This window comes from Tyto alba, unplaced genomic scaffold, assembly GCF_018691265.1.
Source record: "Tyto alba isolate M040663 unplaced genomic scaffold, T.alba_DEE_v4.0 Super-Scaffold_100000100064, whole genome shotgun sequence".
NCBI lineage: Eukaryota > Metazoa > Chordata > Aves > Strigiformes > Tytonidae > Tyto > Tyto alba.
In genome coordinates this window covers 263,060-283,529 of record NW_024881265.1, presented here as the reverse complement: position 1 = coordinate 283,529, position 20,470 = coordinate 263,060, and the positions used below count along the sequence as shown (strand labels likewise).

General features: G+C 50.4%; 2 protein-coding genes across 10 annotated transcripts; one reads left to right on the top strand and one right to left on the bottom strand.

Moving 5' to 3' along the window:
• The first annotated feature begins 61 nt into the window (after positions 1–61).
• Positions 62–3,795, top strand: LOC116960911 (killer cell lectin-like receptor subfamily B member 1B allele C). Of its 6 annotated transcripts, none has more exons than XM_032989848.2 (6): positions 62–661; positions 1,407–1,505; positions 1,852–1,995; positions 2,450–2,575; positions 2,860–2,965; positions 3,392–3,795. In XM_032989848.2, the coding sequence occupies exons 1-6, from the start codon at positions 478–480 to the stop codon at positions 3,555–3,557; spliced, it is 825 nt and encodes a 274-aa protein (XP_032845739.2). In that variant the 5' UTR covers positions 62–477; the 3' UTR covers positions 3,558–3,795. The 6 variants fall into 6 exon arrangements, with proteins under 6 accessions (XP_032845739.2, XP_032845738.2, XP_032845742.2 ...); XM_032989847.2 differs by having other exon boundaries at positions 2,421–2,575; positions 2,860–2,969; XM_032989851.2 differs by having other exon boundaries at positions 2,860–2,969; positions 3,392–3,521.
• Positions 3,796–3,841: 46 nt separating this feature from the next.
• Positions 3,842–9,076, bottom strand: LOC104363803 (C-type lectin domain family 2 member D). Of its 4 annotated transcripts, none has more exons than XM_032989855.2 (6): positions 8,692–9,076; positions 6,533–6,819; positions 6,023–6,133; positions 5,513–5,694; positions 5,158–5,258; positions 3,842–4,788 (listed from the first exon to the last, which is right to left on the bottom strand). In XM_032989855.2, the coding sequence occupies exons 2-6, from the start codon at positions 6,618–6,620 to the stop codon at positions 4,647–4,649; spliced, it is 624 nt and encodes a 207-aa protein (XP_032845746.2). In that variant the 5' UTR covers positions 6,621–6,819; positions 8,692–9,076; the 3' UTR covers positions 3,842–4,646. The 4 variants fall into 4 exon arrangements, with proteins under 4 accessions (XP_032845746.2, XP_032845747.2, XP_032845748.2 ...); XM_032989856.2 differs by having other exon boundaries at positions 6,533–6,687; XM_032989857.2 differs by lacking the exon at positions 8,692–9,076 and adding an exon at positions 7,210–7,333 and having other exon boundaries at positions 6,533–6,687.
• Between the last annotated feature and the right edge of the window lie 11,394 nt (positions 9,077–20,470).

Here is a 20,470-nt window from a genome sequence, read left to right as displayed (position 1 = left end):
CCCATCTGGTGCCAGAGCTGGGCAGTCCCCGTGTTCTCGGGCAGCTCCCCCACCACGGGACAAACCGGGGCCCAACTCTCGTGTCAAAGCAGAAAAAGCCACATGAAGGAAAAGCCATTTCAAACCACTCACAGCCAATATTCTGGGGAGGAAATACCAAATATCACCCATCTCCTCCTCAGCTGATTATCTGCCTCTGGCCATGCTGATCCAGACCCTGATAAGCTTCAGCCTGACCCTCAAAAACCTTATTTAAAGGCCTTTTTAATTTTTTTTTTTTGCAACTCTGCATGTTTTCGCGGCTGCTTGGCACAATCATTGAACGCGTAGGTTTTTCTGATGCCTCTAGATACGCGACCTCCTCCTGTCTCCAGGACACCTACACCCTCACTGGCTTTAATTTACAAGGAAAGGCTATAGGATATATATATTTCAGGGGAAAAAAAAAAAAAAAAACGCAGATAAAAGGCCCAGCCAATGCCATTTCCTGGGGCTAGACGCAGGCGCAAGCGCATCGGTCATAAGGCAGGACGTTGCCCAAGAACGCTTTTCACTCTTGGGACGCTCTTGCAATTTTCTGAGCTGGTCATGGCTGGGGAAATAGTTTATGCTGATTTAAGGCGTCCTGGAGATGGTTTTTCTCCGGCCCAGAAGTGTCGCGGTAAGTCCTATTTTGGGGGAAAAAAATGCTTATTTCAAGCTTTTGGGGTTGCTTGCTTCTTCACCCCCATGTTGTTGAGGTTTCCAAGATCCCTGGAGAATGTCGGATGGACGAAGCGTCCTGTAAGGTGGGATTTGGGGGGGGGGGGGGGGGAACCACGGATGGGGGAGAGGGAAGCTTGCAAACTTTGGGGGTTGAACAGTTTTGCTTCTTTTGGCGGCAAAAAAAAAAGGGTCCCAAGAAGCCCAACGCGAGCCAACGCGCCTTGTTGGAAAGCAAAGCTGCTGGGACCGTGACTGGGATCCTGGTGGAGACGAGGGCTGGAGAGACCCGCGTCCCGCCGGCTCCCAGCTCCACCGCAGGCGGGTTTCGCCTGTTCTAAATCAAGCCGAAAAATTCAGAAATTCATCTAGTCTCAGACGGTTTCAGGACTGCTACGCTCCACTGTTGGGCACCCAAGGCTCCCCCGGAGGCTACTTGCAGCCCCTCCACCACCTGAAAAAAAAAAAAAACAAAACACCCTTCCGTGTTGTCCTCACTTCTCCATCCAACCTCTAGACCTCCTCGGTGGTGACTTATATTTTTGGAGGAAGAAAAGCAGCTGGAAACTTCTGCTCAAACTCACTGGCTTGACAGAAGGGGCTTTTTTTTTTTTTTTTTTTTTTTTTTTCCCCTCCCCCCTCCTCTAAAACCCCCAGCTTTTTCACATGAAAATGTGCAATTTTATTTGCGTGGGGTCTTTCAGCTCCTGCCTTGTGCCCGTGGTGGCATGGAGTCCTCCTCAAAGTCGGCGGGCTGGGGCACCTCGTCCTGCTGGTGCTGGTGGTGGTGCTGAGCGTGCAGGGTGAGTAACTTGCTCTTATCTACGTCTCAAATGCCGGCGAGTGAGCTTGGAGGGGGAGTCGGGTTTTATTGCAGCCTTTGGAAGGGACAAGGTTGCCCCATGGAGACGGCAACAAGATGTGTCACCCACCAAGAGTGAACCCTCTCCGAAGGAAAGCTGGACTATCCCCGTAGCTTTTAAGCAAGGGGGCAGGATATAAGCCACGGGTTTCAGGCTGGTTTAATTAAATGGGAAGAAAAAGAAGGGTCTCACAAAATCAAACCCAGCCCTACTTGGGTTTTTTTTGGGGGGGGTGGTTTCATCCCCGAATGGACGTAACATCTCACCCTGGGGTCATTCCTCCAAGTTTTTCAGGGCTCTCTGTGGCGAACGGGGACAAACGCTCCCTGGCAAGACGGTGGTGAGACCCAGGGAAGGAACCACACGGAGCGATGCGTGATTTCAGCCCTGATGCGGTATTTCTGCCAGCCCCGGTGCAAAAGCCCCGCAGGTAAAACCCCTTCCCACCCAAGGGAATGCTCAGGTGGGACCTTCGATGGGGTTTCCTCCGCCGCTTCATTCACCAAGCTGCCCTTGGGGATGCAAGTTGTTGGTCCACCAAGGATTATTTGGCAAAGTGTTGCAAGGAAATATTTCTTTTTTTTTTTTTTTGACATACGTGGAGGAGCAGGACCAACCCTAGGGAGGAAGTTCCTCACCACCCTTCCTCCATCCCAACCAGCCACTCGTGTCCTCGTGGTCACCCAACCACGGTCCTGCTTTCTAGTAACTAAGGAAAAACGGGGTGGAAAAACCCTCAAGGATGGGGAAAGAACCGGGGCTTGGGATGGAAAAGCCCTCAGTGCCTTTCAGCTGGGGGTTGGGGAAGACTTTGGCCACTCTTTGGGTTGTCTCATGGCTCTTGCTCTTCTTCAGCCTGTTCTGGCTGCAAATTATGTCCCCAGGATTGGCGGCTCCACGGGGACAGATGCTACCAGCTTTCCAAGGAAAAGGGGAACTGGAATCAAGGCAAGAAAGGCTGCAAAAATCAGGGGTCTCACTTGGTAGTGCTCCGGGACAAGAAAGAAAAGGTAAATACAGAAGAGAAGGTTTGAAAAGGGCCAGAAAGTCCTTTTTTTTTTAGGTGGGCAGGGGAGCAAAAAGTGCCTGGCAGCGGGAGGGTTTGGAGATGCAACGGTGCCTCTCGCCCATCTCCTGCTCCGATGTCTCCTAAGAAGTGACCGGGAAGAAAAAAGGCTGAATCACCCCCCTAAATCCCCTCTGTGTCCCCGCGCCCCAACCCCGCTGTGACACGGGAGGAAGGGGAGGGATGTGGAGCTCAGATGGAGATGTCGGTGTCACCTCGATTTCCCAGGAGTACATCAGGAATGTAACGGGCGGAGGCACGCAGCCGGTGTGGATTGGATTGCTCTCGTCCCACTCGAAGTGGAGATGGGTGGACAACACCCCCTTCAACACCAGTATGTGAGTGTGGCCACAGCGCGCTGGCAGAAAAACCAACCTTGCTCCATTTCAGGCCTGGTGTGTGCCCCAACCCGTCCCTCCAAGGTTTCGCTGGCTATGCAACGGTCTCGTGTTCCCCCCTCCAACCCTTCGCAAACCAAGAGTTGGGTTTGTTGAGCACGGTAACCCAACACCTCCCACCACACCCACGCAACCCAACGCGGCTTTTACCGGCCCACGCGCGCTCCTTGCAGACCTCACTGCAAAACACGACCGCCCGTACGCAAATCTGGGCCGCCTGCCAGCGAGAAAACTTTTGGGTTTTGTTAGCACGATGAGACGGGGCGGAAAAAAAGGCAGGAGAAACCCCCCCCCCCACCTCCCCTTTTCTGCGAGCCTGGAAGAGTTTGCTCCTTTGGAGCAATCAAATTTGTCTTCTGCAGGTTCACCACCCTGCAGGAGATGAATGAGGGGTGCGGGACACTGAAAGACGGGGCGTTGGAGGTCGATATCTGCGACGGCGAGCACCAGTGGGTTTGCCAGAAAGACCCTTTCCAGCTCTCCCCATCGATGGCAGGAGCTGAGGAAAAATGCGATGCCTCTTTCTGACATGTGCCCATCCCGAAACGCCCGGTCTACGAGACGCTTGCTGGCCAATATTTGGGGTGAAGCCAGTCCCGTCCTCACCGTAACAGCTCTGCAAGAGGTTTCAGGGTTTTGCAAATGCATTTCCCACACAGGTCAGGACAATATTTTGGGTGGTGGGGGGGACTGGGAAACCAGAAACATCTGTGCCCTGGACACTGGGTTGCTAGAGCTACAGCATCAATAAAAACGTATAAAACTGGTTCGCTTCGGTTTGTTGAAACATCACAGACTTACAAACAAGAGTGTGGGGTGGCGTTAAATGTATTGCAAATATTGTGAAGTTTAATTAAGAAAAGTTTTCATGAGCGATGGCGGCGGTCAAGGGTTTGCAGCTCCCGGGGTGCAGCTGCGAGCATCAGCGCGTGGACGGGTGCAGGCAGCTGGGGTTTAGTGACGATTTTAGGGGGTTGGAGTGGGGCTTTTTTTGTCTTTTGGGGTTTTTTGGTCTTGATTTCAGATTATTTTTGGTGTTGGGGATTTTTTGTTTGTTTGGGTTTGAGGTTTTTTGGGTTTGAGGTTTTTTGGGTTTGAGTTTTTTTGGGGCAGGTTGGATTTTGATTTGGGGGGGCGAGAGTTGATTGGTTGTTTTCATTTTTTCATTTTTCCTTTTTTTTTTTTTTTGGTTGGTTGGTTGGTTATTCTTTTATTTAAAAAAAAAACTGCACAATATTCCAAGCCCATCCAAATCCACCATTTTACCAAATTCCCTCCCTACCTTTTTCCATCCCCTTCCAACAGCAAGAAAATCTCTTTGTTAAAATCACTTCAACTCAAGTGCTTAGCTTATGGACCTGACTGGCTTAGAGGCAAAACTCTGCTTTGAAAAGCACACAGGAAATATCTAATAAGCTTTTTCTGATGCAGTGATTTGGCAGCAAGGATGAATCGATTATAGTCTAGATGGTCTGAGCAGAAAAGCTTATAAAAATACAAACTCATAAATGTTGGTGCTCGAGTAAGATGTAAGGTTTTACCAAACAAAGCCATCCTTGGATCTGTTTCACCTGCTGGTCAGAGAATTGGGATGAAGCTCTTTTTTTGTGGGGTCTTTTATGATGGATATGCTTTTTGCTTCCAGAGGACATAGTCGTCGGGTCTGCTGCAGAGCCAGTTCTTCTTGGTGTGGCACAGGGACGAGCTGATCCTCTCCTCGTTCAGGTACGCACAGGACCCACCACCCCGCACCTCAAACCTGCAACACCGACACGCTCAGGAGAGCGAGAAAAGGAAGAAAAGAAGAAATCTACCCCCAAAAAATTGCAAAAAGCTGGGATTTCCTCTCTAGGAGAGGAAGGGTAGCGTTTGGCTGAGGGTATCTAATAGGGGATTGGTGTGGAACATCCTTGGTTCCTCCCAAACCTCCCATGGAAAGCCAGGAGCTGCTTGGACACGGTGGCAGGAGAAGGTCCCCAGCCCAGGACGGGTCATCCCTCTGAGAAATCCCATCCAAGGGGGGGAAGGAGGAATGCAACAACCCCCCAAGGCCATTTCAAACCACACCAAGAGGGAAACCTGCCCCTGTTGCCATCCCCAAGCACCCAACACGGGCAGAGGGACCAACCAGTTGTTGAGGGCCGTGCCGTTGGTCCACCACCACTCATCATCCTTCTTCCGCAGCCCAAACCAATGGTTAGCTTCGCCTTTATAACGTCTAATGAAGGTCTTTGAAGCAAAGAAACACTGTGTTTTAGCTCGTCTTGCCTTCCCCACCTCCTCTTTTCCCCCTGTGTCCATCACCCCACCCAGAGATGGTGCTTTGCCCAAGGCATCTGCTCCTGGCTACAGCACTGGGTGCAATTAGGGGCCAAGCAGGATTTTGCTCTGGGGTCTTTGTGGGCTTCTTTTGGTCTCTTTGGTTATTTTTTTTCAAGTTTCCCATCCTGGTGCTAGCACAGAGGCTCAAACACAGTTCTTACCAGTTCATCCACGGTGTTCAGGAGGGCCAGGGAAGCTCCCAGGGCCTCACAGTTTTCCTGACTGGTGGTCCAATTGCTCTCAGATTTAGAAAAATAATAGCATTTCCCTTGGAAACCAATCCAGGTGTCTGGGCACACGTGGGAGAACTGCGGGTGAGGCGAATGGGATCCCAAACGGACAACTGAAAAAGAGAAAGCTGAGTGAGGTGCGTGGGCAGCCCTAAAAAGCAGGAAAATGGGATTTATTCTTGTTTTCCTAGGAGCTGCAGGGGTGAAATTGGGGATGATGCCCTTGGAAAAAGGAATGGTGTGACTGAGCGAGGAGCCAGGATGTCTGGATCACAGTTTAGGGAAAAAAGGGCTTCCCCCCCCCCCGAAGCAGACATGGTGCTTTGCTTGGGGAGCACCCCTTAATGCTGGGGAAACCCCGGGATCTCCCCCGTTCCCCCAAAAAGGGGTACCTGGCCCGAATTCCTCCCCAAGGGAGGGGGATGCCTGGATGGGACTCACCTGTCAAGGCCACCAGCAGGATGAAGATGATGAGGACCAGCACCACACACACAGGGATGAAAACCCGTGAGGACTGGGACCTTTCCCGGTCTGACTTCTTGGCGCCAGACCCTGGGGGAGGGAAGAGCAGGAGAAGGTGTGGGCTGGGACATCCCCCCACTCCTTTGCCTTTTTCCTGCTGGATCCTCAGTCCATCCTGAGCTCCAGCCGGGAGAAGGATCTTTTGGGGGACTTGGGGGTGTGGGGAGAGCTTGCAGAGGCTGCCCGCAAGGCAGGGAGAGCAGACGGGTGACCTTCAGAGGCACTGATGTGTGTTTGAGAACCTGGAGACGGATTTAGGGCTTTTCAGCCTTTGAAAGTGGCCACATCCTGAACTTTAGCGCCTATGCACCTGGGTTGGCCTGCGCCCACCCGAAAGTTCCATCCCCATCCCACCAGTGCTCCACTGGAGCAAGACGCTCTTCCCACCCCGTGCCCTCACCCCAAGCATTGGTTTTTTCCCGACTTTACCCCATTTGCAATCTTTCTCTGTGTCTTGGTAGCTGTTCAACACTTCATCTTGCTCTGAAGAATTCGGATTTTGGGATCCTCTCCCCATCCCGAGCAGAGAAGTGCTCAACCCAGAGGCTTACATCCACCGGTGTCCGTGGAGACCGTGGCTCAGGCTGCGTGTTAACAAGGAAAAAGCCGAGAAAATCTGCAGCCAGCCATACCTCCCGAATTTGCAAGATCCCATCGAGCTGTCCGGAGCCTCTATACCATGGGAAGTTATGGCAGAGGAGCACGTTTGTCCTGTGCTAAAAACACATCGGAAGGGAGAGAAAAACAGAAAGGAGGACAAAGTGAGAGGTGGTGAAAAGAGAAGAGAAGGGGAGGACAAAAAAGAGAAGGGGGGAACAAAAAAGAGAAGGGGGGAACAAAAAAGAGAAGGGGGGAACAGGGTAAAGAAGGGGAGAACAGGGAAAAGGAGGGGAGAACAGGGAAAAGGAGGGGAGGACAGGGAAAAGGAGGGGAGGACACAAAAGAGAAGGGGAGAACAAAAAAGAGAAGAGGAGAACTAAAAAGAGAAGAAAAAATATTTTTAAAAGAGAAAAAAACAGGAGAGAGGAGGAAAAAAGGACTAGAAAAAGAAGTTTAGAAGGAGTTTCACTATTCAAAGATATTAAAAGAAAAATATAAACTTTTATCTAGTCTAAACGGAGATTAGGTATTTATGAGGGGACACAAGTTAGAAACTGTTGCTGCAGCGAGGAAGCAAACTCCCTGACAGACGGAAGCTGAGCTTGTTGTTCAGTACTCCCCCCAGAAACAGGAGGGAAGGAAGCTGGCTTTAGCAAAAAAACTTTCCTATTGAGTTGCATGTTTGGCAGCTGCTGCAACATATTTGAGATAAGAAGTTATCTCTGTTCCTCCAGCGGCCGCCCTTGTCTAGAGCAAAGGGAGGGGTCATTTCCCCATATGCAAGCTAGCATAGCACAGCAGCTGTTATTCCTCCTCTGGGTCCTGTGTATTTTAGAATTCAAAAATAAACACATAAACGCCTACAAAGCCAGCTGGGCTTGCGACAAGTAGAACTTTTTGTTCCGGGAATAAGCTCTAAAGTCACATTCAGGGCAGGTTCGAGTTGTTGGTAAACAGAATAGGACAAAGTGCAAAGGCACAGGAGATTTGCAGGAGGAGAAATTCAGGGCTTGAAGGTGTGCTCGGATATTGCGTTGCAGAAGCAGGTTTAAGGGTTAAAGTTGGTACTAGGAAAGAGAAAAAGCCGTAACAAGTGTGGGCTGGGGGCTGGAGGTGCCTAAAACTCCGTGGAACAAAGCCCCAACTCTGTTTGCTCTCTTGGGAGCACTGCCAAAGGGTTGAGCTACTAGTTGAAAAACAAGAGTATTGACCGAAGCGGGTTCCAGGAAATAAAAAAAAAAAATAAAAAATTCTGCAGACCAAGCTTTCACTTTCTTTATTTCGAACAGAAAGCTTCGGTTCTGCTTTGTAGCGACACGTAAAAATTCAAAAGTCCCTTAAAAAAGACCCCAAGGAGGTTCATGTTTTTCACAGCCCACCCCCTGCCAAATTAAGAGATCACACAGGGCAGCCCGAGCTCCTGCCCTGGTTTTATCCCTCCCAAGCCCACTGTGGTTTCCAGTCAGTTTGCTCCAGCTCCCCCGAAACCACTATTAAGTCCACTGAATGCAAAGAAATGTAAGTCATTTTTATTACACAATTATTTCCCTCTTTCCCCCATGATTTTCTTAATTCCCTTCCAGAGAAAGCAACCCTGTTAGCTAGCAGGGGCAGAAAAAAAATCACCACTGAAGAAGGCTTACAGAGCAGCAAAACAGAGAGGAAAAAAATTAAAAACCAGCTGAAAAACACATCCAGAAACTCAAAAAAACCCACAGTAATATAGGCAGGGGACCCAGGACACCCTTAGTAGCAAATGCTTCGATAAAACCAGTTGAAAAATAATGATTTGGAGGGTTGGCTTTCTTCCCCCCTGGCTTAATATAGCCAGCTGATTATTTTAGCCCCACAAAACACGAGCCCTCTCTCAGGGGGAGGCGGGTCATGCCCATCCCGCCCCAGCATCGCTCCAGCCGGTACTGACTCAGCCACCCGCAACGACTCCACATAGCAACAACAACAAAAATCTTTATTTTCCCAGAGCTTACCTTGCCTGCAGAGCATACCCAGGCTGTGAGGAACTTCCAGACGTCGCTTGAGTCTCGTGGGGTGCAGGGCGGGACGGGACGACGCGCTCCCCCAGTGGGCAAAACACACTGCACAGCCTCACCTTATAATTTGGGATGCAACTTCAGGCTCACAATCAAGGCAAAGGGGTGAAGGACCACTCCAAGAAACCAGCGGTTGTTTTAAGCTTTATGCTTAAGAGGTTCCAAACACATAAATTTTTTTTTTTTTTTTTTTCCGTCATGGTTTTTGCTGAATAAATCCCGCTGAGGGGGGATTTTTAAGAAGCCTGTAGGTGGGTGCTGCTAAAGGCACCTTGCCCCCCCCTCAAAGGGTTGCAGTTTCTCACCCACTCTGGCAGCTCCTGAGGACTGGTTTGAAATGGTTTGCAGGCAAAGGCAAGCTCAGACTGGGCTAATGTGGCTCTGAATCATCATGCTGCTGCAGGGGAAAAACCAATATGCTGAGATGCCAGGCGGAAGGGGGAAAAAAAAAAAAAAAAAAAAAGTCAAAACACCAGAAAAACACAAACCCAAACCAAGCTTGAAGGAAAAACAGTCCAGAAGGATGAAAAAATGTTCCAAGGAGAAGGAGGTGCAGGATGGGAGTTTAAATCCAGTGCAAAAAGTCCTTGGGGAGGAACAGGAGGAGGAGGAGGATTGAAGGTGGTGAGAAAAAGCGTGGGGAGACTGAGGTGCCCTGGGAAAGCCCCCATGTTGTCACCACAGGGATAAACTTTTGATGTCTGGAGATGTTGTGGTTTAGGCCTGGGCGGCAGCCAACCACAAGGCAGCACCTCTCTCTCCCTTCCCCTCCGGCAATGAGAAGGGACAGAGAGCCAGGCTTGGGGTTCGAGATAGGACTGGGATGGGGAAAAATCCCCCTTTATGGGAACGAGCAAAAGGCAGACTCGTTAGGGGAAGAAAAAAAGAACATACATTTATTACAGACACTAACACCACATAACAGAGTAGGGCAGTGAGAAGCATTGCCACATCTTGAGCACACCTTCCCCCCACCCCTCCCTTCTTCCCAAGCTCAGCTCTGCTCCCGATATCTCTACCTCCTCCCCCAGGGGCGCAGGGGCAGGGAATGGGGGGTGCAGGCAGCGCTGCCACTTCCTTCATCTTCGGTGAGGGGAGTGTCCAGAACTTGTTCCTCCTGCTCCATCGTGGTCCCCCTCTCACAGCAAACAGTCCTCCACAAACTTTCTCTGACATGAGTCCCTCCCACAGGCCGCAGCGTTCCCCACACTGCTCCGTCATGGGTCACTAACTTCCTCCGACTGGATTCCCTCCCACGGCTGCAGCCCTTCCCGAGCTGCTCCGGCGTGGGACTCCCCCACATGCTGCAATCCTCCCAGCACTGAATTACAGCAGCGGGGCTGCCTTTTCCCACAAGACCCCGGCCTTCTTCGGACACAGAACCTTGATTATTCCGAGCAGGAGCCACAGGCCATAAATCAATGTCTGCTCCACCGTTGCTCTCCATGGGTGGCAGGGGGGGGCCGCCCTGCCGTCTCCCCACAGGATACAGGGGGGTCTCTGCTCCAGCACACCTCCCCCCTCCTTTCTTCCTCCGTTCCTCCACTGACCTTGGTGTTCACGCAGCTGCAGCAACTCCTCCTCACCAGTCCCACTGCTCCTCACCACGTCCCTTCTTAAATACGTTATCGCAGAGGCGCAGCTGATGGGCTCAATTTCCCAAACAGAAGTGGAGCTGACGTGGAGCTGGGGGAGCTTCGAGAAGCTTCCCACAGGGGGCCGCCCCGATAGCCCCCTCCCCTGCCACCAAAAAACTCCACCACTCACTCAACCCAGGACAGGGGACATGATCTCACCACAGACACACAACGTCTGCTTGGCTGCCTCAAATAGCATCTTCTGTCCTCCCCCCAAAAAAAAGGATTATTTTCACTTGGGGACAACACGCTTGATTGATGCTGACCAGATTCTGGATCACCCCCGTTCCTCACAGGAATGATAATTCCTTCATTTCTCACCAAAATGGAGGTTGCCTGCCCAGTGTGATGGGTGATAGGGGGTCGGGCTCTTCTTGGGGTGCACAGGGAAAGGTGCAGGAAGGATGATTACCAGAAGAACAAGATATATTTTCATTCTTATCGGGATGCATTTGGGTTTGAGTCCAACACACCATTTCTTGTTGTCACAGCCCCCCCCCCCCCCCCCCCCCAACTTTCTGCCTTCAGACTCTTGCTGGGAGGTACACATCCCTGCTCTGCGTGGTCCCCATCTTTCTTTGAGCATTGGGGACCTTTGGGGTGGGGGAGGCTCTTTGCATCCTTGGTGCTGGCCCCCCCTTTTCCCCAGGGAAACCACCCACCCTGCCCATTTGGAGAAAACCCAAATTCATATCAATATTATAAATGGATTAAACGCCACTCTAGCCATCTGCAAGACATCTTCACGTGGGTTGTGTTGGCGGTGAAGATGGTTGGGGGTGATTGGTGTGACACCCCCCCGCCCCGGCATGCCAAGGGTGTAGGGGGGTGCTCCAGTCCCCTGCCCACAGACACCACGTCCCCGGGGAAGGAGCAGGTGGCCATGCTCATCGTCACCTACCCAAACACCCGAGCCTGGGATCCACCTTGACCCGTTGAAGATGCGTCCAACAAAGCGTCCAGCTGCAAGCTGAGCACTCCAGGAGAAAAATAATCCCTCATGGACCACGATGCTTTCCACGAGGGAAGACGAGTCAAGAGGCGGGTGGTGAGACCATGAGGTGTAAAGTGGCTTTGGGTCTCGCTGCCTCTTTTTGTATTTGTGGAGAATACCATCAGGACAGGCAAGATCTAACTTGTCCCATCCCTGCCCCAAACTCTTCTAACCACAAGCCCTAAGACTCAAAGCTGGGTCATGGGGATCAAAGGTTTGGGTGTCCCTTCATTGCTGTTCCTGGGAGGCCAACACTTGGGGTGCGGTGCTGATTTTGATGCCATCAAGTGTGGAGGCAACACATTAAAAAAAAAAAAAAAAAAAAAAAAAAGGCACCAAACTCTGCCCGGCCAGGACCCGGGAAGTCACACAAGGTGACAAGCTGGGTTTTCTCCTAGCTGAGAACAGGCTGCAATAAAACAAAAAAAAAAAAAAAAAAAAAAACAAAAAAACCCACCAAACCACAAAAAACAACACATGCACAGCTTCGTGATTGGACATGAGTCTTCAAGAGGAGAACGAGCGCTCCCAGATCAAGATTGCTGATGCTTACCTCTTTAGGAACCTATGTTTTCCCATCTTGAGGTTCCTGATGTTTCCCAGGAGTGTGTCTCCAACTTTTTCTTGACAAGGAGGAGCCTGAGACTTCAGCAGCCCCCCAAGGAAAGGTCGTGCGAGCTGCCCCCGGCACCCCGAGGTCCAGGCCCACCACTCAGAAATCTGTATTTTGCAAAGGGCTACGCTGGCGTGGCAGGAGGAACGGGGAGGGCTTCCTCCACCAGCTTCACCTAACCACCTGCCCATAAAAGCTTCCCTCCTTCATCCATCACTCACTCAGCACCAGCGATGGAGGACGACAGAGGTTACAGCATCATGACCAAAGTGAAGGTGAAGGACCCCAACCTGACACCCAAGCTGATGGACCCAGCTACCAGCGATCTTCTCGGCCAGAATGGCCACAAGAAGAAACTGGGGGGGGGAGGGGAGTAAAAATTTTTGCTATTCATTTTCCTTTTCCTTCCCCTGGGTTTTCCCCTCAGTCAGCATCGCTGCACAGGTGGGAAAAGCCATGAGGAATCTCAACGAGGGGCTCAGGGGGCATTTTGTCCATCAGCTTCATGCTTCAGCCTTTGGGCACTTCCAGATTCATCTCCCTAAATGATGGTCAGTCTGCCATTGCCTCTTGCCTACCCTGGAAACCAATGCAAAGAAATGTAATTCTTTAGCAATCCTTACTCCTTTATTTCTGCTCCATTTTTTTTGGCCAATGCTCAAGATGGCGCAACTCTTGTTATGCCATTTTTTTGCACGGGGTTAGATTTAAGGCTGCACTAGCAAAAGAAGGGCGATGCACCTGGGGATACCCAGCGCTGCACCCCTGATGCCTGCGACCGGTTCTTCCATCACTCAGCACTTCTAATTTCTCCATAAAGTCCAAAATGTTTTTTTTTTTTTTGTTTTGTTTTGTTTTGTTTTGTTTTGTTTTGTTTTTTCCTCAGGCCCATCCTATCACCAATGTCAGTACAAAGCAGCTGTGGTGCTGCTGCTGCCCTTGAGCCTCCTCCTGGGCTCAGCTGTGATTTTTCTGAGCATCCATGGTAAGTACCAGAAGGGAAAACCTCCCACTGATACTGGCGGGGGTTTGGTTTTCTCCCACAGCCTTTTACTGCCCCATCATACAAAAAATTGGCTGTTCTTCCTCAGAAACTCAATCTCATCGTGCGGTATCCCTAATCCTCCTTCCCTCCACATCTGTGCCATGCAAGAGGGGACGTTACCAAAAGTACAGATCAACACATTGAGAAACACTTTTTCCTTAGAAAAACCACCCTGCTCCAACCACCCCCCCATTTATAACACTGGTTATTTAGGAGGAGTGGCCTAAAATAAAAGAGAAGTGCATGTTTCCTTTGGAAACCGATACTTGCACATCTGCAAAAAAGTCATATTTTTGCCCACCTGAAGCTGGGGCCAGCTCTTGCAAACACACTAAGTCACTACAACACGTGGGAATAGCGTTCCCTCAGAGACACCGACCCATATATTCAGGCCAGCAAAATGATGTTAAACCAGCAGAAAAACAAGTGCCAAACTTCTCTGTGGTCACGGCCGTTTCCTCCAGCACTCTGTGTTTTTTTTCTGTCCCTTCAGATATGACAAAGTTTTCAAGAAACCCATCCTTCAAACAAATTTTCAGAGGCAATGATGATTTGGTTTTGAGTCAGCCACTGAACTAACACCTTCGGCCACAGCAGAAGCTGAAAGCTGCTGCTTGACTAGTTAGGAGAAACTCTACTTTCATGAAGAAAATGGGCTTTCCTGCACACATGGGGCAGCAGCCTTTGTGGCTGGTTTTCTCCTCACAAGCATACATTTAATATTCCTCAACTCAGCGCTGCAATTCCCCCCATTCCCCACCCAATAAGCTCATCGTAAATCGAACCGGTGCCGTTTGGTACTTTCCCAGGAGTACAGCAACATCCATTTCAAGACAACTTTGGCTCAGCTGAAGCAAAACCTCTGGTGACCCAGCACGGGACAACTTACCAGGTACCTGCGGTGCTCCCTGTACTGAAGAAAATTAGAAAATAATTTTAAAAATACATGTAAATTAACCCCATGGCAAAGCAGAGTTTGCTGCTTTGCTGTGAGTCCAGGCAGATTGTTCATGGATCTCCTTGGTTTGCTCTGTCCATGCTGTGTCACCTTCACAGCCTGTCAAATGGGGGTGGGAATTCTCCTGCCCTTCCAGATTTGGCTGCTCCCCGTTTTTTTGCGGGCTAACGCATGTCTGTAATAAATACTTCTGAAAAACAGCAACATCCAACTCTGTTATTCTTTGGGTTGAGAGGACTCGTGGCTGGTTTTGGGCAGCTCCATCCCAGGAGAGAAAGGATGGATCACTGGACTGGACCAAGGCTTGGTTGCTTGGCAAATTTCTGATGGGGGTGGGAGGGAGAAACCCACCTCCAGCACCTCCAGTTCAAGAGACAACAGGGAAATAAGAGGTCTGGGAGCAAGGAGGAGAAAGAAAACGGGGGAAACTGGGAGGTGATACTGGTCTGGGGAGCATGGAGGAGCGTTGCTCCTCTTTGAGTCGGATTTTTAGGGCAAAGATTGTGAAGTTTGAGTGCATTTCTCCATCTCTTCCTGCAGCAAAAAGCGAGTGCAAGCTCTGTCCCAAGAACTGGATGGCATATGGGGAGAAGTGCTACTGGTTGTCCAAAAAGAGTTGGGTTTGGAACGAGAGCAGGAAGGACTGTGAAGCCCAGAGAGCTCAAATGCCGATCATCCAGGACCTGGAAGAGATGGTAATGCAAAAAAGCATGGGTGGCCAGGTCCTCCTGGGGTATAAATCATCCACATTTCCATTTAAACTGGGTCTGTGTTGGGGTGGTTGGGTTGTCCATCGTGTCCAAAACCCGTGCACTGGGAGGACTGGTCCCACCATCCTCTCTAACCCCCCTCCTGGATTTCATCTCCAACATCACGGAGGGGACCAGGCATGTCTGGATCGGGCTGCACTTACCCATCAGTGCTCAAAACTGGACCTGGGTAGACAGGGCTCCCTTGGACCAGTTGATGTGGGTGTTGCCCAAGGAGATGCTCAGCTGCAGATGGAGAGCCCCGTCGTGGGGGTGGTTTTGGGATGGAGCACTTTTTGGGGGGGAGCTACTTCATCTCTTCTCTCTCCATCAGGTTCAAGGTCTCGGGCAACATGGACTTGGAGAGCTGCGGGGTGGTGAAATCCAACCGGATCAACTCGGAGACCTGCCAGGTGGAATTCAAATGGATCTGCGAGAGGGAAGCTGTTGAAATGTAAAGCAATGCGAGAAAGCACACGGAGGCACCTTCATTTTGAGTCTAGATGATGCAAATCCTGCATGGAAGAACACTGGAAAAAACCCTCAATCCCTTACTCCGTGGTATAAAAGAGGAGAAAAGAAGCAACAGCTTGGATGGAGCTGAGTTTCCTAGATGGCTTGATTGGTCACCCTTCTCTGCTAGTCCCCTCACCTCTTAAACTTTTATCCCTGTTTCAAAATAAAATAAAAAGGAGCAGACACCTGCAGAACTGCCTATAAAGCACCACAGGACCCCACCACCCCTGGAAAGCGCTGGGTGATGGGTGGTGCCACTCATACCCAACCTCACCAGCTAAAACCTCGCTCAGGCACTTTATAACCTCATGGCTCAGCCCATTTACTATTGCCAAAACATCAGTGATGGATGAAAAAGCTCCGAAAATATAACTTGCCCTCCCCTGACCTTCTACTGGAACACGCTCTCTTCCCGTCCCAGTTTCGCAAAGCTTTGTGCAATGCCTAAACCCACAGTCGTGGTGTAACCAACCCTCTTGATCAGTGAAAAAGGGGAAGGGGCACAACCAGTTAGAGAAGAGAGGTTGAAATATTTAACAGTAAGTCCTGGCAAACCTCCACCACCAATATTGTATCTTTCCAGGGGATACGGGATGCTGAAAACCTCACCATGCCGCCACGCTGGGTGGAAAAGAGCTTAATGTCCAAGGAAAGGGCTATTTTTGGCTAAGCCCTAACAAAAATCAGGTGATTTGGGTTATTTCTGTAACTGGAGCATGAAGAGGCAGTTGTATTTCAGGTTAAAGCATCTACTGGTCTGCCAATAAATTTTAATTCTTAGATACTTATACAAGGTACACTATTTCCCTTTTTCCTAAGAAAAACAGCAATAGCAGCAATCCAATCCCTGTCTTCCAGCCAAGCTGATGAAGGAGTTGCCTCATCCCAGCCCAAGAAAAAGAGGAAGGGCATTGCTGGTTGGTGGTTTTTTTTGACTTTTTTCTTTGTTAATTCTTGCAAAAATCTCACAGCTTGCTTGAAGGGTCAGAAGCAATACCAATATTTGGGAATTGGAAGTACCAAGGCCCCCCCCAACTTGCACTCCTGCCACTCTATGGACACAAAACATGGGCGAAGACCACAGGGATCTCAGACCAGAGATGGTCCTTTCTGCTGTGCCCCAGATTTTGGGCTTTCTGGCAGCACACGATCGTTTCTCAGTCGAGGCACTACCAGTTTTTTTGATTGAAAAGCATCCTGAGAAAAACCACATCCTTTGCCACCTCGCAGAGCGGCAGGTGAGCAGAGATGCTGCCAGAGATGAAATCCAGCCCTGGGCTTTGCATTTGTTTGGGTGGGGTTTTGGGGTGTTTTGTTTTTGTGGTGTTTTTGTGTTTTTTGTTTTCGTTTTTGTTTGTTTGTTTTGTTGTTGTTGTTGTTGTTTTTGTTTTTCCCAGCTGAAAAAGGACTTGAAAAGGTTCAAAGACAGTATTTAGGCCTTCCTCAAAAGCCAGTGAGGGAGATGAATCAGCAATCTGCTGCCACTCAGCTCCAGGACCATGACACCAAGTGGGGAGCCCTTGGTCTTTTCGGCATTCACGGGTGAATGATTTTAGAGACCGGGCCAGGGGGGCAGCAAATGTGAAGGAGGGAGAGCCTGGAAGGTTTTCATCATCTTCTCCTCAAAGAGCATCACTCTGGGCAGAGCACTTCTCCAGCCCTTTCTTCACCACTATCCATGGAGATTTGTGCAACCCATTCTCCAGGAAAATCTTCTCCCAGTAATTCCATCAATTGTTTTGTTGTCTTTTCCACAAGAAAAGAGAGTTTGCTCCTCTCTCCACCCCTTTGCTCTGCCAGCGTCCTTACTCCAGAGCAGTATTTGAGGTGGAGAGGATGCAAGAGCAGCCCCGCACAGCCAACGTGATCTCAAATATCTCAAAGAAACGTGAATTTGCTCTGATAAATCCATAATGTCTAGCAAGGCTCATTTATTCAGTCCATCCTTAGCAAGGAGGAGGGTTTGGCACTGCCCAAAAGGTCCCTTGGGACTCAGGGGAGGAGAAACAAATTGGTGGGGACACCTGAAAAATGTAAATATTGCTGAGACCCGCCTTGTGCATCCAACACCTCATCCATCTAAGCGAGCAGAAAAGCCTGAGCTGACCCAGATGGGAAATATTCCCCCAGATTTTGGGCCCTAAATCCAGATTTTGGCAATAACTTGAAGGCACCCTTGGGAAGTTCTCACCCCTGAGCTCCTTCCTCATATCCCTCCCCACTGCAGGTGGTGTTGCTGCTGTCACCGTTGACGCGATGGAAAGGTGCAACCAGACCCTCGCGACGTCCCAGCGGCAGTACCGACATAGGATGGAGGTGGTGGGGGCGAAATTTCTACAAAGCAAGGGAAAAATGTCAGCTACAACACCTCGCTGGTGCTCCAGGGTGGCTGGCCAGATGGTGCTGGGGCCCGCCCGTTGACGGTGCAGGGTCTGGAGATGGCACTCCCCATGCAGGTCACGCTGATTTTGCGAGGTCGTGGTGGCTTTGGGTGGGTGCCATCAAATCCCAAGAGGTGGAGAGGAGCAACCGGCAAAGGGCAGGTTTGGAAAGCCCAGGAGAAGGTTTTTCTAGGGAGCAAACCCTTGCTGAGCCTGCCCAAAATGCAAAATAATGATAATTTAGAAGGAAAAACCATCTAGTCCTATTAAGACAAAGACCTCACTGATTTACAAGAGCCCGTATCTGCCACGTGCCATGGGGCGGGATGGGATGGGATGATGTTGGGGGTGAAGCAGCCCCTCCTGCTTGCATCCAAGCCTTGAAAAGCTCTTTGGGAATCCTTCTGTGCAAAGGGAAAGCCTCCCTTTTCCTTCTTCCCCCTTATTCCTCTCCAGCAACCCAGCCCCTGCCCAACTCAACCAAGCGGCACGGCTCTCCACTGCCCTGCGGATCCCCAGCTAGCAGAAAGGCCTGCTAGAAAAAAAAAAAACAAACAAACAAACAAAAAAAAAAAAACACAAAGCAAGTTTTGTCTTCCTTTTCATGCCGCTTCAGAACTGAAACACAGAACTTCTGCAGAAGAAAACTGCCCTGGGGTTGTTTTCTAGAGGAAGCAAGAGAAAACAAGAAAATTCCAAACCCCAGAGGCACGGCGAACTGCAGAGCCTGCCCTAAAGGCCCCATTTTGGTGCCAAAATCCCCATTTTTTAACCCATCCTTTTTACCTGTCCCCTGGTTTGCCCACAAATCAGCCCATCATCTTCAACCTTAAATATTGAGCAAGAACTGCTCATAATCATTAAACAAATATATGGATTTGGGAGCTGTTTCTCCCCAAATTATTAGCTGAGCTCCCCATGCTGTCCATCCAGACCCCCGCTGCATTTATCTGCCTATCGCCGCAGGGAGATGCTGCCTCCTGGTGGGTTTTTGTTCTGTTTTTTCCCTTTTTTGCACTTGAAAATGTCTATGACTTTGAGCCCAAGGTGTGAGAGATCTCCCCAAACAGTTCTTATTTCTATTAATACAATAAAGAGCAGGAAGCCCTGAAAGGGCATCACCCCAATTTCTCCCCCCAGGCAGTTGCTCTACCAGCCCCAAAAATAATTGCAATAAAAATAATCAGATTTCAGCGCTCAGCCTCTGGTAGATCTAAAAGCAGATGTGGGATCAGAGGTTCCTTTTTTAAAGTTAATTTCTCAGTAACGAGGAAAAAAAAATAAGCAATTCCTTCTAATAGGGAATCTGAGGGAGTTTTTTTTTCTCACTGGCTCGTGGTACAGAAATGAGTCACCTAAATCCCGTTGGATCTACCCGGCCCTTGGCACATCGCTTGGGTTGTGTCCCCACCTCACGGCTGACTGCTTGAATTCAACGGCTTCTCGTGGAAACTTGGGGTTGGAAAGGCAATTTGGGAGAAATCTCTGCCTTTCTGAGATTTATCAAAAGACGGGTGACCCCAGCTTTGCACCTACCTGCTTTGAGCAGCTGCCAGCAGCCATCTTCATCCCCAGTTTGGGCTCATTTCCTTTGAATTTGGGGTTTTGTGCTGAAAGCAGAAAAACGTGGGGAGCTCCAGGGTGATGCATCCCCCCGCCGTCATGGTTTGGGCCTGGGCGGCAGCCAACCACAAGGCAGCACCTCTCTCTCCCTTCCCCTCCGGCAATGAGAAGGGACAGAGAGCCAGGCTTGGGGTTCGAGATAGGACTGGGATGGGGGAAAATCCCCCTTTATGGGAACGAGCAAAAGGCAGACTCGTTAGGGGAAGAAAAAAAGAACATACATTTATTACAGACACTAACAACACATAACAGAGTAGGACAGTGAGAAGCATTGCCACATCTTGAGAACACCTTCCCCCCACCCCTCCCTTCTTCCCAAGCTCAGCTCTGCTCCCGATATCTCTACCTCCTCCTCCGGTGGCACAGGGGCAGGGAATGGGGGGTGCAGTCAGTGCTGCCACTTCCTTCATCTTCGGTGAGGGGAGTGTCCGGAACTTGTTCCTCCTGCTCCATCGTGATCCCCCTCTCACAGCAGACAGTCCTCCACAAACTTTCTCTGACATGAGTCCCTCCCACGGGCCGCAGCGTTCCCCACACTGCTCCGTCATGGGTCACTAACTTCCTCCGACTGGATTCCCTCCCACGGCTGCAGCCCTTCCCGAGCTGCTCCGGCGTGGGACTCCCCCGCATGCTGCAATCCTCCCAGCACTGAATTACAGCAGTGGGGCTGCCTTTTCCCATGAGACCCCGGCCTTCTTCGGGCACAGCACCTTGATCAACGAGGCGGAAGCCACAGGCCATAAATCAATGTCTGCTCCACCGTAGCTCTCCATGGGTGGCAGGGGGGGGCCGCCCTGCCGTCTCCCCACAGGATACAGGGGGGTCTCTGCTCCAGCACACCTCCCCCCTCCTTTCTTCCTCCGTTCCTCCACTGACCTTGGTGTTCATGCAGCTGCCCCAACTCCTCCTCACCAGTCCCACTGCTCCTCACCACGTCCCTTCTTAAATACGTTATCGCAGAGGCGCAGCTGATGGGCTCAATTTCCCAAACAGAAGTGGAGCTGACGTGGAGCTGGGGGAGCTTTGAGAAGCTTCTCACAGGGGGCCGCCCTGATAGCCCCCTCCCCTGCCACCAAAAAACCCCACCACTCACTCACCCCAGGACACCCCCGTAAGCACCTAAAGCAAGAGATCAACCAAGAGACCCACCCTGAAAACGAAATCCTGCTTAGGCAGGTATGTTATACCTCACCCTTTAAT